The following is a 21266-nucleotide window of genomic DNA, read 5'->3' as shown; positions in this document are numbered from 1 at the left end:
ATTGGATCTTTACCAAGGATGTTCAAAGCCTCATTAATTAATCTCACACTGTGCAGGCCAGTGCTAGTGGCAGATAATGTAATTACTGACTATAAGTAGCCTAATTTGTAACTAACCCTTTGGTTTGGTGAGCTTGCCAGTGTCATGGTAACACATATGTGGGTCTGACTGTGATACATATGTACTATTAACATGTACAATGGAGTTTTATGACCTTCATTCATTAGACAGAGGGGACATCAAGCATTGGGGTAGTCTGCCAAAAAACAGTTACTCAAGCAACTGGATATGATTTTGAAAGATTTTCAAAATCATATCCAGTTGCTTGAGTAACTGTTTTTTGGCATATCGTATTACCTGGATGTCTAACCTTCATCGACGTACATTGGGGTAGTCTCATGTCAAAAGAACCCAACACACTAACTTATTGAGAAGAGGATGGGTGGGCTGTTGTGCTTCTTTTAATATGATCATCATATGTATCCCATCCTTTACATATCCTAGCTCCACAGTGTATATGTACTAGTAGGTCAAACAAAGATCCAGAGAAGTCTTCAAGTTTTTAGAAAACTGCAGTTATTGCAAGGAGAGACAGGGGGCAGGATCTAGGAGCAAAGTCAGCTGAATGGAATTTTTGCAGAGGGTCTTATAGCCTGATTTTTGTCAGGATAAAAAGTTGATATACAGATAAATTACCACTGTTTTATAGCAACTTGAGATAAAAGACTTCAGGGGTTTGTCATATCCTAAAATTCTGTGTGCACCTGCAAAATTGTCCCAAACTGATCAAAGAAACATCTAGCCATTGCAACCTGTTTTAATAATAGGATATTTAGCATAGACAGTTTACAGAAATAGATCTACAAATAAAAATTTTAATCGCAGTATATCACGAACAATAAAGTTGTTCACCGTCAACAAGTAAAACATGTTATATATAACTGGAATTAGTAAGTGGTATGGTCCACTGTGAACCACCCTTTCTTCACACATGGTTCAGTCCATGTTGTGATTACCATCACAGTGGACCCCATACGTACCATTCACACCACATGTGGACTCTGCAGGCCACAGACCAGGATCTGTTGTGTGTATGTTTGTGTGCTGGTGGTCTTCCAATTCAGCCTGGAGTGATGCACAGATAGGAGATATTCTCATGTAGGATTCTAGCTAGTTTCTCTTGAATATGGCTTACTTCAACTCTTTGAGAAGGAAGGTATGGTACCTGTATCTATACTACTAAATGCAAGGGTAGCATAATGTTTTTTTTACATGATAATACTTCTTCTGCAGTATGCAAGACACTATGTGTTTTCTGTTTGGATTTGATTGTTTGTTTAAAAAGTGGTCACCCTGCTTTTGCAGATAAACTAGTAATATGTATGTAAATATAGATATTTCATTGATTGTACATATATGTAGATGGATCTTATGATCTTAGATGGATGTCTCTTTCCCTTTCCAGAAAAAGCCGCTGGTAGCGATCATCCGGGACGTGTGCGATGTGTAAGTAGGACATATATCCCGTTACACCCTGCAGTTATCTGTGCTCTTCCACCTGTTATCTTTTCCTGTAGCTGTCCCCAGTCGTCCTTGAACTTCTTTTGAACTCTTGGTTATATTTCTTCCTGTTGTAACATCAGCTACTGTAAAGTACTGTAGCCCTCTGCACTCTTGAAGGGCATTTCTGAGAATGTGGTTCTTCTCAAAGTATCCTGATTGACTGATACATAAATGTAATGTTAATGTATAATATCAATGCACAATGACTACAACTTTGTAGATAGATCTCACTACTGGGAAATTGTACTGACTCTTTCCATACGTTTTAGCCTTAGGTCACCTCAGACATTCTTGTACATGCAAATGAGGAGAAATCTTATGAGTATGTTGCAATTATACCTATTACTAGTATTGATGTCCCACTTTAGGTTAGGATAATTGCTAGGTCTGTGAAGCAAGTTGCTCTAAGAATACAGGGTTTATATTCCTTTGACACACAGCTGGCTAGACATGCAATTTTATCTTGATTCATTCCCCATAAATTGACCTGTAGCTCATGTATGGTAAAGGAGAAGTCCTAAGCTGTAAATAGGGTTAATATCGTTTGACATGAGGGGGAGAGAAATACAGTACAAACTACTTTTCACCCTACCTAATAGCCCTCCATTATCTGACTGTTTACCATAATGGTGGAAATGCAGTCCAGATTTTGGCATTTCTACTTGTGTAAGTAGTGGGAAAATCAGTTCCAAATGTGGAGAGTACTACTGGGTCATTAGTTTTGTGTGCCTGCTTCTGTTTGCAATCAAACCCACCCAAGTTCTGTCACCACTCTCAACATTCAAACCCAGGATCAGCTATGTCTTTCAAGGTTCCTTCTCTAGGTAGTCTTCGTCCAATATTCTAGAATGTTTTGGTGTCTGCAAATGCTCTAGGCCATGTTATAACTATTATTACATACATACACGAAACCTTATATATGTAATAGTATACGTACATGTTAAAATGTTAACGTAAATGTAAATGTGTACATTATGGTACAGTCAGAGCAAGGAGATTCTATATATGACCTCCGTGGTCAGACTCAGACTCAGAGTAAAAATTTGTCAATAAAGATGAATATTTACATGGCCTCATACTATTTTACATGTTTTCTCACCCCGTTACACAATTTTCTCCTGTTCTGGAGACAAATGTTTTATGTGTATTTTTACCCACTGTGCCTTATCCTTTATGGTTTGCTCAAAATCTGTTTTGTACTTTCATCTCATTTTACTCTCTACTGCATTATTCAAAGTGAATTTTCCTCTCTGAATTTAATGCAGAAAGATAGGAAAATCCTGGGTAAATCCTTCCTGCTGTTCCATATTTTCTTTTCAGTAGCTAATGTTTATTTAGAAAGCCTTGGGAATAAGACCTGGATTATTTTTGTCAACAACAGAATCGATTTTCCTCTTTTCTAAATTCTAGTATTTTACATTTGTTACCCTTAGGGTGTTCTTTTAATATCTCCACAAGAATAGAGCTTGGAAAAATAATTTCAAATGATTCCTTTAATTGTTCTCTCTTTTTAATTTTCTTTAGGCAAGGACGTGGTTTGCCTCTTTGCTTTAGGTTAGGTCAATCCAATATCAAATTCGAAGAAAATACATATTGTCTTTTATTACAATTTGTGAAGGAAGGACTGGCCTGCTAGATCTAACAGTAACAGCCCTATTTCTGTCTTTTTGAAAAAGATCAGTCTTGAAATAGACAAATGAGGTTTATCAAGACATGATAGAGGGGTAGGATTTAGACTCCCCAGGGGGGAGGGGATGTCCTGGGAGGGATTAGCTGATAATTGGCTTCTTGCTGGTGTGAATTACCATGCTAATGAGGGACTTACAGGGGGACTTGTGTCAACACACCTCTGTAACTACTACCATGATAGACCAATACAGTTTTCCATCTTTGGAAAGTTAAACTGTTCAAGCTTTGCATGTAAACCCACTAGTTTATGTCACATTCTAAATTTTAGACTTTTCTACAGTGCTTAAAGTGAGGATGCATTATTTACATATTGGAAGACATATTGATCGATTTATTCTGAATTTGAATATATTTTGGGATCTTTCAAAGTTTTAAACTTGAATCCTACAAAAACAGGAAACGCAACTATAGTTTGATAGAATGTTATGTGGTTACAAAATCTTGAGGTAGAAATTCAGACAGGCATTTCCTTTCCATTTTCCCTCCCAGACTGTTCTATATTTTGAAAACACCAAATTACACACTTGTCTGAGCATGAAATGTGGGTATTAGTGTTAAACCAAATCAACAACAAGTGAAAATTTACATTATTCTCTCAGATCTAGAGTATTAAAGGAGATAAGTGGACATGTTGCAAAAGTAGAAAACCAGGAGTCCAAGAGGTACTACTACATGCAAATGTGTTCCACTTTTGCAAAGAAATTACACAATATCAAGGAGGTTAAAAATCAACCTCCTTGACAATATCATGTATTTTTTTTCTTAGATTCATAATCATAATGTATTCTTAAAGTGAATCTTCACACTGTCTTTTCCAGATGGCAGGTGCCCAGCTCTGAGCAGTATGCACTTCAGTACTCAGACAACACTCAAACATACATCACAGAAAAGGTAAGAGCATTCTTACATACTGTTTCATCACATCATACAATGCAAGAGCTGTAACCTTGTAACCACTGTATGCTACCAACGTTTCAATTTTTCTTCCACTAATACAATGTACAGTGTGAAAAACTTACTCATCAGTACATTTTGCAAAGAAAAGAATTAAGAATTGATGTAACCTTTTGTACATGTATGTTGTTGTTGCTACAAAGAGGAATTTAGAACCATATTTCCCTGGTCTAGAGACACAAAATGGAATGTGTTATGTATGAGCATGTTTGATGTGAATATGGTTTCCAGGAAAATTACATTTTAGAAGGCATGGTAGGCACCAAAGGAGTGGATGTACAAAGGTCACCTTGTGTGGTTATACTGTACACGCAGCCATGGCTGGTCTGAGTGTCTCACTACCAGATCTGTCCTTTCCTCAGAACCGTAATGAGATCAAAAATGGAACCGTGCTGAAACTCACCACATCTCCGGTAAGACTTTCTCTTTTGAAGCTTATTTGCATATCACATTTATGCTTCCTTTCTCTTGCCACTGACCCCATAATTCTTTGGTTTTCAATCATCACAATGTATAATCGTAATACTGTAATTGTATGATACAGAGTACTAGTATCTGTCTGATATATATGGTACAATGACTCGAATAACAGTTGCATACGTAGTATGTATAATACATGTACATACATGTGACCTATATGAAGTGTTGCAAAGGGTTGTATTTGTGTGCAAGCGTTCTACATTTTGTTAATGTGTTTAACAGTACTGTAGTGTGTTAATTTAAATATATTGACACTCATTGTACTGTAATATAGTATCATCCAGTCATTCACATAATATAAGATTATGATATCATGATATTAAGAGCATCTCAACATTCAGTCCATGAAATAATAACAGCAAAATAGGAGCTGAATGTCATTGTATTTTGTATTTCAGTCTAAAACAGCAGCAGATATTGTGGTGTGTATGAAGGGAGAGGACTCAGTAGAGAAGTGTAAGGCCTTACAGAAGCTGGCCAAGATCTCGGCTGATGTCACGTTTGCCAGCGAGTTCATCTCCAGGGACGGAGTCCCTCTTCTTGCTGGGATGGTGGAAAATGGATCTGAGTAAGACTTCTTTAAATATTCCTGTAGCTATCTGCCTTTTTTTAAAAACAATGTTTGTATATACCTTTGAACAGTCAACAAATTCTGCTGCTGCTGATTAATGAAATATGTCCTATTTGTATGTGACTAACTTATGGAACCCTATCAATTGCCTTATCTAGCTATGAATTGTTAGATACCAATCTAAACCAATCAGACAGGATACATGAAAAGTTCATATTCTTTGTCTCAGAACTGGAGAAAATTTAGCCTTCATCCTGACTGCCTTTCTGGAACTGATGGACCATGGAGTGGTGTCCTGGGATATCCTCACTCCTACATTTGTCAAACGAGTAAGTGCAGGACAGATTATACTGTGCGTGTGATGGATAACTCATTACTAAATAATGAGCCATTGAAAAATACATTCATGTGAAGTTGAGAATGGCTAAAAATAGATACACCAGTTGGAAGCATCATGTACATGTTTGCAAGATGAAAGAGACGACACACAACTACAATGGATGCTTTTTGATGTTGACATTACTACAACTCAACTCAAAATGATGTCATACGATGAATATGTTAATGTACTGCTTTTGTATTTTGCAATTCTACTGCTTAACTTCAATTTTGTATATAATATGTGAATTTTTACTTCTTACCACAAGTTTATTACTTCGAAAAATTTGAACATATAGGAACAAATGGAACTGAGCTGTGACTTTCATTTTAGGAACCCTTGAAATAAGACGATCTAGACTATCTCTTATGGCATATGGCTTCCCATTTCCTGCTCTTGTGTCTTTCAGGAATTACAGTATCAAAACCTCCCCCAAAATGAAATGGGTCAGTCCAAATTCAGTAAGCTGAATATGCCATCTTTAATATTGAGGGGGTGCATGAAGTAAATAGTTTGCAGTTTGTCTTTTAAGGGCAAATGAAAGTGGAGAGGAAGGATATAGTGGAAGATACCATACTGACATGGGTAGGGGCAGGGTTAAACTAAGAGAAAGCTAATATCCTGTGTCCTCTGTCTGGGTGTAGGTGGCCACCTCTGTAAATAGACATTCCGCTGATGCTACTATCCTGCAGAAGTCTCTCGCTATACTAGAATCTATTGCCCTGAATAGGTAAGTTAAGCATGTTGGTTGTTAGTTTGAATAACTGGTACTAGATTGTAGTATAGTATGAAAATAGTTGCACGTAAAAAGATATTGTACATAGAATGCTATATACATGTACTAAAGGATGCCAATAGATCTAAATGCCTAGTATCAATTTGCAGTTCCGATATAGGGACCTCTGTTTATGTTAAATCTTACAATTGACTGTTAAGTTTATCTAACAATGTGACAAGTCAAATGCTATCTAAAAGTTTAAAAGATGAAATTTTGCAGTTGCAGTTTCTTTTGTTTTCAATAATGACTGTTATTCTATATAGAAATTTAACTTCTCTCTTTTGATGTAACTGACTGATACCTTTTAGCTTTTAGCTCCTGTCTTACCCTGGTATTATTACATTGTTTGTTTTTACACATTGTGGGGGACATCCTGTATGAGGTCATACTTCCATACTCACTGATAGCTTCTACTCCCTTCCTTTCAGCTATGAGCTCTACAAGTTAGTGTCCAGTGAAGTCACGTTTGGAAACCTCATTTCACACATTCAGAGGTGGGCAATGAACTGTTCGCATACCGGTTACTCATCTGTGTAAAGTACGTAAAGCTTTGCAATTGATATCTACTATAGTCTTACATGTGCATGTACATTTTGAAGTGCTCTATTCTCTTACATACCTTTTCAAGTAGAATCTATCTATCTAATGTTATATACCAAAATAAAATTTAAACATCCTTGTTTACAATGAATTGACCTGATGTCTAAGATCAATTTTCAGGTATCTCTTGTTCAATCATAGTTTGAGTTGATTTGTATATGAGGGGTTTAACCATTCAAATTGTGTGTTTGTAAGTTTTGAGGGAAAGTTTAGCCAGGTCATGCATGTACCTTATTGGTATTCATAATTGATGATGGTCTTTAGATGGGCAGTTTTGTTTCGACAGGCAGGAAGAAGGGTGTTAGCCAAGAGTGAAATTTATGCAAACCGTAAACAGGATACTTCAGTACACATGATACCTTGCGTTAGAGGGTCGAAGGAATGCTGCCATTGTGTAGAAGCACTACATTGTAAAAACAACACTGTAGATACTTGTTGAAAGGTTTCTCTTCTATGTAACTTCTTCCTACAGCATATCAAAATAAGCTAACTTAGTAAGAAAGAAGTTTCAATTTCTCGTATTTGACCATCCTATTTATGTTTTCGTACTATTACATGGCACTCTTTTGTTTTTTGTCATTTCAAAGTGTGGTTATGTTTGTTGTTGTTGTTCATAAAAAAGAACAGCTACAAATTAGGATGTCAGTGTTTTGTCACAGGCACTCTTTTCATGGATGTTTGTCATGTAGAATTTAAGTCTGAGGTCTTGTGTAAGCATGAAAGCCATACAATGTACATGTATGCATGTTCACATTGACCTAATAGTACGGTCAACTTGCCTCCGATTTGGGTCAGCAACAGTCAGACCTCTTAGCAATGCAATTGAACCACAACGGTGTGGAATCGGTTTTCGTAACTAAAAACAGAACAGTTAACAACCCATTCTTCAGCTAGCTGTAACATCCCAGGCTACTATCTCTTCTGTGGACGTCCAAGTCCATTTATATTCAGCAATTACTAGTATGTTTTCAGCCAGGTTTTGAAAGAGCCATTTTAAATTAGGGTGGAAAGAAATATTTCATACATGTGATGTACATACAAAACTGGGGAAGTACCTAACTAGCATCATAAGTAAGACTCTTGGTTTATATTCCACACGGGTTTTCTGCAAATTAGTCTAATATTGGAAATGTTACACTTGAGTGGTACACAACTGCATGTCTGCTGTATTGTTAGGTGGTGATCAGGGAATGTCTTTCTTTGGCATATTTATTTTTAATGAACAGCTGTCGTATCCACATGACATGGAGCAATTAAATGCCAAAGGTAACATTGAAAAGAACGGTTCCTACAAAGGACATTCCAACAGCAGCTGATTGGCATTCTTCAAAAAGAAGGTCATTTAATTCCTATCCTTTTCGAGATTATTGCTGATGTTCAGCTTGTGTTGTTTCTCCTCCAGCTCCAACCAGGAGATCCAGTGTAACGCTGTGGCCTTGATCAATGCCTTGTTCCTCAGAGCACCTGAGGAGAAAAGAAAGGTACGTTTCATTCACATTTGTTGTTCTTTCAATGAAATTACCTGCTATTGTAATTGTACTGTATTGCACCATACTGCTTCACACTATCCTTACACCTTGGGTGTTTTAAGGTTACAAGGCAAACTGGTCAGTTCGAAAGAAACTAGTTTGTTCTGGAAGTGATTCCGGTACCGTATAATGGTTGTGGTGAAGTGAAGTGTTTCAAAATGTGCTGGTCAAGACAATTTAGCAGAGCTGACAGTGTTTGCTGGAATTGATAGCTTAAAATGGTTATGGTGAAGTTTAGTGTTTCAAAATGTGTGCTGGTCATGACAATTTAGCAGAGCTGACCGTGTTTGACCACCCCCATTTCATGCTTCCTTCAAAAGAGAGCCCACTCAGAGGCAGACTTGTCCGATGAAGAGGAATGCTGGCAACAAAATGGGTCGGAGTTAAGCATTGTGAGTAGAACTGCTGTGTCTCCAACTGGAATACTAATCTCACTAATGTCTGGTGGTTGAGAGACATTTGTCTGGAGAGGTCTGCCTTTCACACCAGAGACGAGTGTTCACGCAACTATCCAACTTGGACAGTGTGTGTGCTGGAGAGTTCTTGTTATCTGCCTCAGTCTCTTCTTGTGCTACAAACCTGATGTCTGTCTTCTGTTTCTGAGATTAAGATATAAAAGTTATACTGGTAAATATACATGGTTTCACTGGTATTTTTGTCTATATTTGTGTGCCAAAAAGCATCAGTCCCATGGGATGGACTGCAGTATTCAGGAATATTCAGCTTACCCTTGGACAGTGTGGTTCTATCCTGGCCCTTCTGATCTGTGGGTTGTTTCCTTGAATGTGTGGCTCCATGTGGAACACAAAAGGATATGAGTGTGGGCTGATATAGGTGCACTTGACCTTGGAGAGACAATACAGAAAGAAAGTTCGATTCTGATTCTTTGAACCTGAAATGTACATACATGTAGATGATTTCAGGTCTCACCAAGTATTTTGTTTTTTCTTAGTCATTATGGATACAGCAGCATTTGACATTTAGAATAACTGTTAAGAATGCAGTGGCAACCACAGATTCATCTTGTTTCTGCCTCCAATCAGCTAGCTCAATCAACAAGGGGTCAGGGCTTTTTGGAACCGAAATTATGGCATTCATCGGCCAGAGAGGTTGCCTGCGAGACCTTTACTCCATCTAATTCAATCAAGGCAGGACCTGTGCTGATTGGTCAGTCAGCTGTCCACCTAATGCGTTTTCCTTAGGGCCAGCAGGATGCTTTTCTCTTCTCTTTTGATGGTTGCTCAAGAAAGCATTTTTCATCCATTGGAAGTCATCTATGGCTTGTTTTACAGCTGTGCATGGCACATCTCTTTGGTAGTGAGGTCATTTTAAGGAGCACTTTTGACAGTTTCTCCCGTTGGTTATATTATAAATGGCTGCCAGAATGTGCTGTGAATACCTCATCAACTGCTGAAGGACAACAGCTTGCTCATAATTATTTAAAGAGCTTGAGGATGACTCTCCCTTTCTACACTGATAAGATAAATTGAAGCAAGCTTTTCCCTACAACTTCCAGCACAAGTAACAACAATTACATGTGCTCTTATCTGGGATGATTCAATTTGATGGCCTGTTCATGTCATTAGAGGCACTAGACTTTTAATAACCAACAGTGTGCCCTTCTAATACATTGTACTTGTAGATAGCAATAAACTGTCCTCCTTTGTGGACATAACTCCTCCTTCCTTTTTGTGGTAAAACAAATTCCTCTACCTTGTTCTTACACACTTTTCAAGATAATCTGCATATGTTGGTCTGCCAGTGTTTTAACAGTCAATACATTGCTTTATATTTTTTTAGGAATGTTTGATTTTGTGATGGTGGATCTTTCCCAGTGTCAGTGTTTCAGACTAACAAGTTCTATTGGAAATTATTTTGCAGACGTTGAGTGACAACCTGAATGCCAAGCAGATCAGGAATGTTATATTGAATGTAAGTATGTTTTAACAATGTACTGAAGGTCGGTTGCATCAAACACAACCTATGTGTGTTTGTATTATTAACCTTTTTTGTGCTGTGACCTTGTCTATGACAAAAATATATGTTTGTATTGGCTAACATGGAAGCCAGCTAACATGGAAGTCCTTACATCTATATGCAAGAAAAGCTCAGCCAGTGGTATACACATGTAGTTAGAACAATAGAGTTTAAGGTTCAAAATAAAAGGATTATTCAAAATAATTCTTCTTCTTCTCGAGTAACCACTGCTACACTCTTCCCCTCCAATACTCCGCACATGCCCTTCCTCTGGGGGTCAGGGCTTCAAAATAATGGAATAAGGAACATGTTAGAATTTAGACAGTAAACAGAAGCTGCAAATAAGTTAGCATTGAGGCAATAGTGAGTGTTTGCTGCTTCAGAGAAGTCCATTGTTTAACTGTGCTCAATGATAATTACCATTTTGACAACAGTGTGACTATGTTCACATGTGAAGAGACAGGATTTGATATATGTGTTTGAAGAACTGTGTTGGAGATTGAACTTTGGTCTCTACCACTTTATTTAGCCAAGAAGGAAGCTTTGTATCATTAGAGAGGCATGTTCTTGACTGTTCCAAAAAGACTAAAAAAGCAATCCCTGCTCCATTTGCATTCATACTAGACTGTAAGTAAGCATTCTATACTTTGGTTGGAAGTCTAATCTTTTAGTTGATATACAAAGCATGGTAAATGATATTGGTATGCATATTGTATGTTTTTAATGTAATGTCTGTTTGCTTATCGGTGCCTGCTGAAAGGAATTCAGTATTAGACTTTATGACCATTTAAGCAATATAACCAAGTTAAAGTTTATAGTTTTTATGCATGCAACCTCTGGAACTAGTATTACATGTTGTAGTTTTAGCAGGTATTGTGTTGACTAGTCTGTGATAGCTAACTTAGTTCCTGTTGTTTCTCTTGGAAACTTTGTTTTTCACAAATTGGGATTGAAATACACTGTTGTGCACTGTGAAACTTTCATGAAGCCATTTCGAAACTTACGAAGCTATTTCATTCCTTACTGGCCTGTACATGATGTCTTTGTTGTGGTGTCTTCAGCATGTGATCCGGGGTCCGCGTCAGGTGGGTACAGAGATGGCACACCAGCTGTATGTGCACCAGACACTGTCCTTCAACCTGCTAGAGGAACGCAGGATGACCAAACTGGACCAAAATGACCAGGTACGTTGTTTATACAGTATGATTCAATATACATGTATGTGTCAGGATACCAACAATACTGTATACTTAAAAAAGAGATATTTCAGTTGAATTGTTGTAATTGCACATGAAATTTTTGAGCCTTCAGCATGTGCAACCACATGTCCTGCAATGCAATTAAAAACTGCTGGAGGTCTCTTTTGATACATGAGTCTGTCATTAGGCTTAGCCTTCCTTCAATCTTTCTCACATCTGTTCTTTTACATGTGATTGGTCCCTGCTAAAATGGACCATTAATGAAGTTGTTTAGGTTGTACAAATAATATTATGTGAAATATGTCTTTTTGTGCTCCTCCTTTCACATAAAGTCACTGAAGGAACAGATAATGGAGTTGAGAAAAGTGGCCTTCGACAATGACCAGGACCCATCAGGCTCCATGCCACCTCCCAGGAAACCAGCTGAGAAGTTCACCAGGGACTACAAGAAACTGGGCTTCACGGTATTCTAAACTTATTAGGTTCATAGAAACAGTTCATGTCAACAAATGTTCTCAGATTACAGAAGTAAAATTACTGTTAAGTTGAAAGATGTTAAGTTGAGTTTGCTTGATGTTTGGTGCTTTGAGTAGTGGTCCATCCCAGTGTGAGTGGGTCAAACCTTATAGTCTGGTCTCAGGGTTGACATCTCGAAAAGGTGACAGTCAACTGTTATGTCAATCCTTCCACAACGTGTGATAAATCTTGATAAATAAAAGTCTTACTTGACAAAAAGACAAACTCCTGCCACTGATGTTGTATTGTTTTTTTCCAACAGAATTACACAAACCCTGCCTTAGACTTCCTGGAGACCCCTCCAGGTGTACTTGCACTTGACCTCATGGTGTATTTTGCTAAATACCATGCTGAAAGCTATACAAAGGTGAGACAAGTGTGATGGTTGAATAGTTTAAACATGAATACAATGTAGTTTCATATTAAGGTGCTGTACTCTTGTTGTTTACCTTAAAGTTTATAGCAGAAAAGAAATGGAAATGAGAAAACTACTCGCTTAAAGAAATCAAATGCAATGTGATTTAAAGTTGCAAGTTATACCAATTATTCATCCATACCTTTACACAGCTTGTCCTGGAAAACTCCTGCAGACAAGACGGTCACGAATGTGCCTTTGGGAAAAGTTCAATAGAGCTTACCAAGATGCTGTGCAAGATCCTTAAAGTTGGGGAAATACGTAAGTACTTCTTGCTATTGAGCAGTTACTGGAAAGTTGTCTAACTCATAAATAGGTTATAGTTTAGTCCTCGCTCCCATTTCTTCTTAGTACATCTTTATATGCTGGTCATGTCATTGGTTGATTTGTCATGAGATAAACTTGTACCCTATACCCACTTTTCAAAAATTGCTTTTGGAGGAAAGACAAGACAGACTAGCAACAAGCTGGTCAGAATTTGTCGAGTGTAGAAAATATGCTCAAATCAGGTTGAAGCTTTATGGAACAATTCTAAATGGCACACCGTTCAATTTCCTGTTTCCTTCTCCAACTTCGAATTCCTTCTACAGTTTCTTTCCCCGGACTGCAAAACTATGGAACTCCCTCCCAACACATGCTTAATCCTTCCAAATACAATCCTCAAAATTTCAAAATAAACATTTACCGCCATCTTTTTGGATAGCCATACATCCGTCGTGTGACCGAGCTCAATGCCTACAAGTGTTCATCTGGCTTTGCATTGACCAACACTCTCCCCCTCCCCACCACCAGCCACAGAGACAGGGCAGGAGTACTACCCCATGTTCTACACCCACGACAACGCTTTCGAGGAGTTCTTCTGTATCTGCATCCAGCTGCTCAACAAGACATGGAAGGAGATGAGGGCAACACACGAGGACTTTAACAAGGTAAACCCATTATGATGACCTTCAGAAAACCCATGTAATTTGAATAGGATTTTATAACTTGGGCTTAACCTTTTGTTGCAGCACCAAAATCTCCAAAATGTGATTTATGTAAATAGGTGCAAATGTAAGTATATTAAAGAATGCTTAGACATTAGAACAAGTAGTATGCTAAAGTGACACACCAAAGTCAGCATGTTGATTTGTTTATGTATGTAGGTCAATTCTTTTGTACCCATGTGTCTGTATGTTTAGTTAAAGACCGTACGAAAGTCGCTGTACTTTTGTTGTGTCAATGAAGTTCTGTATTGTCCTACTGCAGAATAGAAGTGACATGTGTGTCGGATGAATTAATTATTCCTACATTTTTAATTTAGTCCGCCCAGCCACCTGGAGACATGTCATTACCCCGATGTCTGTAATACATTATCCATGTACGTCCCTAAGGACTGAGTGTGGCAGCTTATACTGGCTATTTGTGGCTGCCATTGTCAGGGGAAGTTAAAGTGTTATCTTCCTTCAGGCCTCCGTGTTATATTGCTGTTGAGCACAAAGCTGTGATGTTGAAGCCCCTAAAGTTACCATAAAAGAGAGCTTAACCTTTATTTGGCCTGATATGGATAGAAAATTCATGGCATGAATTGTCTGGTAAAATGTCTAACGTAATTGGCATTATTCATCAACAACCTATGTGTTGGAACAAAAGTTTAACCTTGAAACATGTAGCTACATATACATGTACATGTACACACACAGATGAACATTCATGATAATCTATGTGACTGTGGAATGCTTTCTGATGATTAAAGCATTCCATACCGGTATGTACCAAAAAGTACCTGCCAGTGAGTATTTGCTTTAAACTGAATTAGTAAGGAGTATTGATGTCTTCGTGGATATGCATGTGGAAATGAATAATCCCAAGATAGCTTGAATCATAGCCAAACCATTCTCATGCTGAGTAATGCATTTGGGAGAAGTGGTTTTACTCTGGGTTCTATAAGTTATAACCTTGATGTGATCGCATCCTGGCGATCAATTTAGTGGCAGTTGGAAATCCATTGATGCATGTGAATTGGCCATTTTATGACATTACCAGGCTTGTCTTTCTGTCAAACACTCCCATCCAGAGAAATGCTGTCAGTAACGGTGATGAATGAACAAAGATAATGCAGTTATTTGTCAAATTATCTTTCCTTGTAAATTAGTGATAGTTTTATTATGAAGAGCTCTCTGATCAGGTACTAGTACTTGGGAGACTCAGTATTTGACCACAGATGAATTATTAAGACATGGTTACAGTAGCTTTGTACAGAAATGGGAGTGGAAAATTATAGTTGGCTGTACTTTGAACCGAAAAGCTGCAAGCATGAATGAAGAAAGAGATGCATGATGAACACCATTCGGGTGGAATATTACACGTCATATAATGTGCAATGAAATGTGCTGTGATTGAAGTCACTGCAGCATGAAGTGCCTTTTTAATGGCTATGTTGATATGTACAGGGGGAAGTGACTAGGCTTTATGGGGCTCAACTCAAGGCTGGCATATTTGATGTTCTGTACTGTCATGCATAATCATTCATGCCTCCATCCTGCAGCTGTAGCACTGGCCAAATTAGCCCACTCTGGGAGCATCATTCTGTTAATAGATGTGTGACAACATCTGAATTACAATTGTGACAGTTGAGCCTAAATTGTTCCCAACACATCCATCTTCTCAAATGGTATTGGCCATCTACTATAGTACTAAGACTACTTTACCATTGCTGTTATGGCAGGATGCATTTCGTGGTATTACGGACAAAGCAAAAATATAGAACAAGTAATATTGTTCATAATATGGCAGAAAAAAATTGTGCTTAGATTTTCACACACAGTCCTTTTCCCCGATCCATCCTATGAAATAGACAGTCTGAAGTACTGGTAATTTATTTTCCTTGTTCATTTAGTAGCAGATGTTCATACACTTAGATTGTGTACAATACACCAGTGATGACATTTGATAGACATTGCTCTGTGGGTTTAGAGTCCTCTTAGGTCTAGAGTTTAAATCTCCAGTCCATAATAATATAGCTATCGTAGTCATTACCGGTATTCAATGACGTTTGCGCTATATGCATGTGACCTTCAAGTAACATCCCTGAGCAAACGGTATTCAACCTGTTACAATCAACATCCTAGAAACGATATCTTATTAAACACTTTGAACTTTACCGTTGTAGTAATAGATTCAAATTTCAGTATCTTTGCAGACCTTGACTGCATTTGGGGAAAAAGCAGGCTACATATTGTAGCTATTGATGATGTATGAGAGTTCATTAGATTCAGAGTTGTTTCAGCCTCCTTTTGTCATGGGTCCATTTTACTTCAAATCAACCTAACAATAGGCTGGCTAATCACACTTAATTATCATTCTTCCTCTCATTTTCCTGAATAACAATTGCATTGATTTGAAGAAACAAAGGAGATCATGTAAAATGCATTTTTTATTATGATTAACATCCCTTATCCTGACCACCCCCACTGATGCGATGGCTCGTCCCTGATTACATATTCCAGGTGATGGACGTGGTGCGGGACCAGATCCAGCGTGCGCTCGCCGAGAAGCCCAACTCGCTGGAAGGCTTTAAAACCAAGCTGCAGGGCCTGAGCTACGCCCAGATCACCAAGATGCGCATCCAGGAGAGATCCAACAAGGAGGAGTGGGACTCCCAGGCCAGACCCGTGTGGTGAGACAAGGGGGGATAGTGAAGGGGACGTAAGGGGCTTGTTCTTACCGTGAAAACCCTGAAGGCTGTATACAAATCACCAAGAAAACAGGGCAGATTTAAACTGCATTTAGGATGGAAATATCAAGAGTACAATATGTACTGTACCATATAGTCTCTATGTTTCTCAAGGATGGTTTAAAAAAAAGCTATTTTTCTTTCACTCATTTGAAGTAAGTAAAATGGTTGCAACAGCGTTTCAGGTAATTTGTTTTCATTACAGCTGCGTGACTAATCCTTACTTGATCGATTAAAAGGAAATCCCCTTTGCATAGTTACACAGTGGCCTTATCTTCAGAAATCCTGCCTTTGTTGACCTGCATATAGAGAAATTAGGATTGAAGGTACCCAATACAAGCACTGAAGGGACCAAATTCAAGAAAGATCTCACTCATGTATATCCATGTACAAATGTAGTATAGAGTGCAGAGGATTTTAACCATTCTGTTCCAGCACAAGACTAAGTAGAACTGAGCATCTTGAGTGGCCTGTAGTTGACAATGTCTGAAAATTGACTTTCATAATGACCAAGATTCTGCACTGTGGTTGTTGCAGTATACTGTAGGGCTATAACAGGCATATTGATTTTTCTTTTTAGCCATTCACATTTAGGAACCCACCTAAGCTGCCGGCATCAGTAACTTAAATTGTCTGCTACTGAATCAAAATTACTGCGAAGCGTGCCAAATATGCTGCAGCCATCATCATATATCATCTTCACATTTTATCGCCATGTATAGTTTATGATAAGGGATAATTGGCTCAGCTGGCAAATATGTCAATGAAAATTGAGCATCTTCCATGCAAAGAAATTTGTACTGTTTTATCCAAGGTACATTGTTCAATATGCATGGAATGCTTAAAGTGTGCTGCATTTTGGATAAAGATGTTTATTATTTTGCCCCTAAGTGGCCTCCCTTCTGACAGTGAATGGATACTGCTCATTTGACCACCCCACTAGGCATTGTGAAATTGGCTCCAGTATTGAACATGGGAGTCCAAAATCATTAAAACAATGAGGAAGTGGAGTGCACGAGCCCCTCTCATGGCGAAACAATGAGGAACCCTGTGGTTGAAAGCCCCTTTCATCTATCAATTTTCTGAAGTCATGCAGAGATTTTGATAATATACAGTGGGCCATCACCCCAGTAGGTATTGAAAACATTGTGTCCCAAGAGTCACATTAATTTGACTCTTCCCTTTTTTTGATGCATTCTTTGATAGCCTGTCATGTATAAAACATCTTTCATTCACAGTTCTGACATCAACTATTGATCTTTGATAAGTACAGATGCTGGCACAGAAAAATGTTACAAGAAGTCTTAACACTGTACAAAATTTGGAAGCCTCTTTCCACAATAATACTGTAGTGTTACCTGAATGCTTTCATCCCCTTTCTGTATAGGAAACAGAGTTACCCTGTAACTGTAAATATTTCCTACTTGCAAAAACAAATCATTTTACTCTTGGAAACACACCGTTGTAGATACAGAATTGATTTGAATTTTTAATGCCTATTGTTCAATGTGCATGTAATACTGCTATCATGTGGGTATGCCTATTACGGTCCAGCTGTCCCAGTCTACTACCAAAGGAGAGCACTGCAAATCAAAATGACAAGTCACAAGAATAGCAACAAAATGTATGTCGAAAATGGCCAACTACAAATACATGTACTAAGTGTCCTGTTTTTCCTCACAGACAGGCACTACTTGTTTTGTACAGTGTTGTATAACACACCTTGATTTGGACACCATCTGCTCTTTGTCTGAATCACAAGTATTTTGCAAAACAGACTGTCCTCACGGTGCCCTTTAGTGTTCTGGACAGTGAAAAATTGACAGCTTTCATTCCAAGTGATGTTGCCTTTATTTCCCAAGGGAAAACCAGGCCTAAAGGTTACAGAAACAATTTATTGCTTGATAATATCACATCATAACTTGTCAGATGGTCACGATCAATGCTTTGTGACAGATGGAGGTTTGGAAAAATGCAGAAATGTGAAATTTGTCATAAATCTTTGACATGCGAATGATATTTGGATTCACAAGGCATACATGGGGATTTTTGTGGCAAGATTCCAGCAAGTAATTACCCTTGATTGTCTGAAGTTTGTCTGTCTGAAGTATTGATGTTTTGGTCTTTTGATTGACAAATTCCTTGAGTTGGTAAAATATAATTGATGATAGCCTTGTGGGCAAAATAGTGAAGAAGAATATTTGAATATTTGAGTATACATGTACAAGTATGGCTTAAAATGGGGCTGATGGTTTTATGGGTTTAAGAGATAAGGGTGTGGTGAACTGTGTGTTTATTTTCAAAATGAATATGTCAATACAAGGTCTATACCAACCACATTTTTCATTGAACAGCCACCACAAATAGGGAATTTATGGTTACCTCATTCACCGTCAACCATACAATCTATTTGCGTGCACTGCAATTTAGACATCATGAAAGCAGCCACGTCAGTTTCTATTCTATTAGCAATTATGGCCTGGCATTTTGTGCATCCATAACCACATTACTTGATATATAGTGGCATTTCTGCCCTAATGATTTAGCAGTAACAACATGCCTCAATGCCTAATTCAGATTGATAGTAAATGGTTAACACTGGTGGGTGGTATATGATGTAGTGTTGTTGCTTTAAATTGTAGAATGCTGAACACTTTATTTTTAACAATTGGAGACTATAATTCAAAAGCCAATCTAACATCGTGATGACTGCCATGATGATGATGATCTCTTGAGCCACACATAGTACTCTAGCCCATTTAGTGGAGTCCCTCCATGCTTACAAATGAACACTTACCGATATACATCAAGTTCTGTGGCTCTTTATCTGAACCTGTAGCATTGACCTGGCTCTCACGCGGTTGTAAAGTCAAAAGGCAATCTATATTCCTCTCATGTCTATGCAGTGACTCAAAGAGCGTATCAGGAAATTGCAGGTCATTTCAAACATCGGGACACTCTTCAAAATTCAGACCATGAAGTCAGCTCTTGTGCAATGCTTGTGAAGTGTTGTAGCTTGAACCATCAGCTGGCTGATCCAATATTGGTATATTCAATCCTGTCTGTGCCAAGATTCTTGCAAGGCCAAGGGCAAGGTTTTTGTAATAACTAGGAACTATTGTAATGCATTGTTGCTAAGCCCCTGACTACATGTCATTTACCGAAATTCAGACTTTTTACAAGCAGTGCATGAATGATGATTTTGTCCAACACAAGGGTGTGTCTGTGGTGCTGAAATAAATGCTGCTTTCTATGTAAGCTAGGAAGGATGTCAAAAAATCCTGTTACAAGTGGAGAAATTTCAACTTTATATAATAACAACCAGACTGAGTCTAAAATTGGTACATTTTCTTCTAAATGTCCGTTCATCATGATACAGTGTAATTGTTTTAACTGTGCAAAAAAAACCTCCCTCCAGGACAAAATATGTCTGATTAGGCTTTGCCAAGTATTTAGATTCAGTTCCTGTCCTTGTGTAGAAGAAATTGATCCAGAGTCAGATTCTGCTGTGCAGGTTTTCATCATTTAAACAAAGACCCCCTCATTTCTATTGATTTTGATTATGGAGTCTGTGAGGTCAGGGCTATCCATTTGGTTTTGCTTCAAGTAACTTGGTTGCATTCACTTCAAAGTCTGGTATAGTTATGCACTCACAAAGTAGAAAAGAACAAACCCTGCTGTCTACCTTTCCCCCTGTGATCCTCATGGTCCCTCCCCAAGTACAATATAGCGGACATGCATGTATGCACAGTGCGTATTCATATTGCCTCACCAAGGCCAAATTCATCATCCCAGCGAGCTGAGGGCAGGAGGGGGCATATCTGTTGGCACAGGGAGGACTTAGTGATATTGAACGGAAGTCTGCCTCCCTTTTTCCTCTCAGTAATGAGAAACCATATGGATTTTTATATTTTTATCATGGAAAACAGCCTGCAGTTTTCTATCACCTCAAGCAGTGTATGAAGTTGAGGAATATTAAAAGCGACTTTGGGATGAGGAGAGATGAGTGTAATGCATTGTGATACAATATCCCAAGGCAAAAGCTTTAATACATACTACTTTATGTATCTGTATTAAAAGCCAAAGGTCTTGATTTACCAGGCATAGCTCCTATAGACTTTGAGCACTACTTTGCAAAACATTTTCACAACAATTATAATCACTGTTTGATTATTTCATAAGCTGTTAGTTTGGAAAGACCCAGGCTCCTTTGCTTCATGTTGAGACATCAGAACCTCCATAACAACATAGCAATGATTTTGCAAACTGCTTTGGATGTTTGACCCCTGTCGAACTTTGGACCCTCCACGTTGATATAAGAGTTTTTGTGTATTTGTACCGAGGTAACCGATGATGACCAACATTTCTTTTCGTTTCAGTGAGCTGAGAGAACAGATTAAACCTGAAATCATCAACCTGGTCAAACAACAGGTGAGTTATTGTCTTAGCCTATGTCCTATTCTTACACAGCATGCTTGAAGGAAATTACAAATTGTTACTGTGTGCCTGATTCCAAAAACATTAAATACATTACATTTTTCTTCTTGTCACAGAGACTGAATTATCTGGTGGAAGGGACACTGTTTAACAAGTTCACCAATAGAAGAGTCAAAGGTATGTGGAAAGGACACACTGTTTCTCACTTTTCTCATGATTTTATCCACCACAGATATGAATCAAATATTTGGTTAAGTCTTGTTCCTCTAAGGTGCTTTTCTATATGTTTAGAGAAACACAAATGAAACACAAAGGAATATTGCTGCATACAGAGGCACAGTCATACTTGCAAAGAGCATATGTACAAGAAATTGTGCCTTGCTTTACATGCTGAAGAATGTAACATTACATGTAAGGGTAGACCAAGTGGCTGGCTTGATTGATTGGTTTATGCACTCCCCCTG

General features: G+C 38.1%; 1 protein-coding gene across 1 annotated transcript in view; it reads left to right on the top strand.

The window, feature by feature from the left end:
* Positions 1-21266, top strand: part of LOC109473650 (engulfment and cell motility protein 1-like) — a 31438-nt gene that overhangs the window by 1410 nt on the left and 8762 nt on the right. Inside the window, exons 2-18 of the mRNA XM_019773588.1 lie at positions 1466-1506; positions 4071-4143; positions 4569-4619; positions 5085-5254; positions 5487-5586; positions 6281-6366; positions 6843-6908; positions 8417-8495; positions 10425-10475; positions 11582-11704; positions 12052-12183; positions 12498-12602; positions 12803-12911; positions 13443-13579; positions 16139-16308; positions 20745-20796; positions 20919-20979. Of these exons, the coding sequence (XP_019629147.1) occupies positions 1466-1506; positions 4071-4143; positions 4569-4619; positions 5085-5254; positions 5487-5586; positions 6281-6366; positions 6843-6908; positions 8417-8495; positions 10425-10475; positions 11582-11704; positions 12052-12183; positions 12498-12602; positions 12803-12911; positions 13443-13579; positions 16139-16308; positions 20745-20796; positions 20919-20979 (1606 nt within the window). The remainder of the gene's footprint in view (positions 1-1465; positions 1507-4070; positions 4144-4568; positions 4620-5084; positions 5255-5486; positions 5587-6280; positions 6367-6842; positions 6909-8416; positions 8496-10424; positions 10476-11581; positions 11705-12051; positions 12184-12497; positions 12603-12802; positions 12912-13442; positions 13580-16138; positions 16309-20744; positions 20797-20918; positions 20980-21266) is intronic.

This window comes from Branchiostoma belcheri, unplaced genomic scaffold (genome assembly GCF_001625305.1).
Source record: "Branchiostoma belcheri isolate BF01 breed outbred unplaced genomic scaffold, Haploidv18h27 scaffold3, whole genome shotgun sequence".
Classification (NCBI taxonomy): Eukaryota; Metazoa; Chordata; class Leptocardii; order Amphioxiformes; family Branchiostomatidae; genus Branchiostoma; species Branchiostoma belcheri.
Note: the sequence above shows the minus strand (reverse complement) of the source record. Positions and strands in the feature narration are given on the sequence as shown.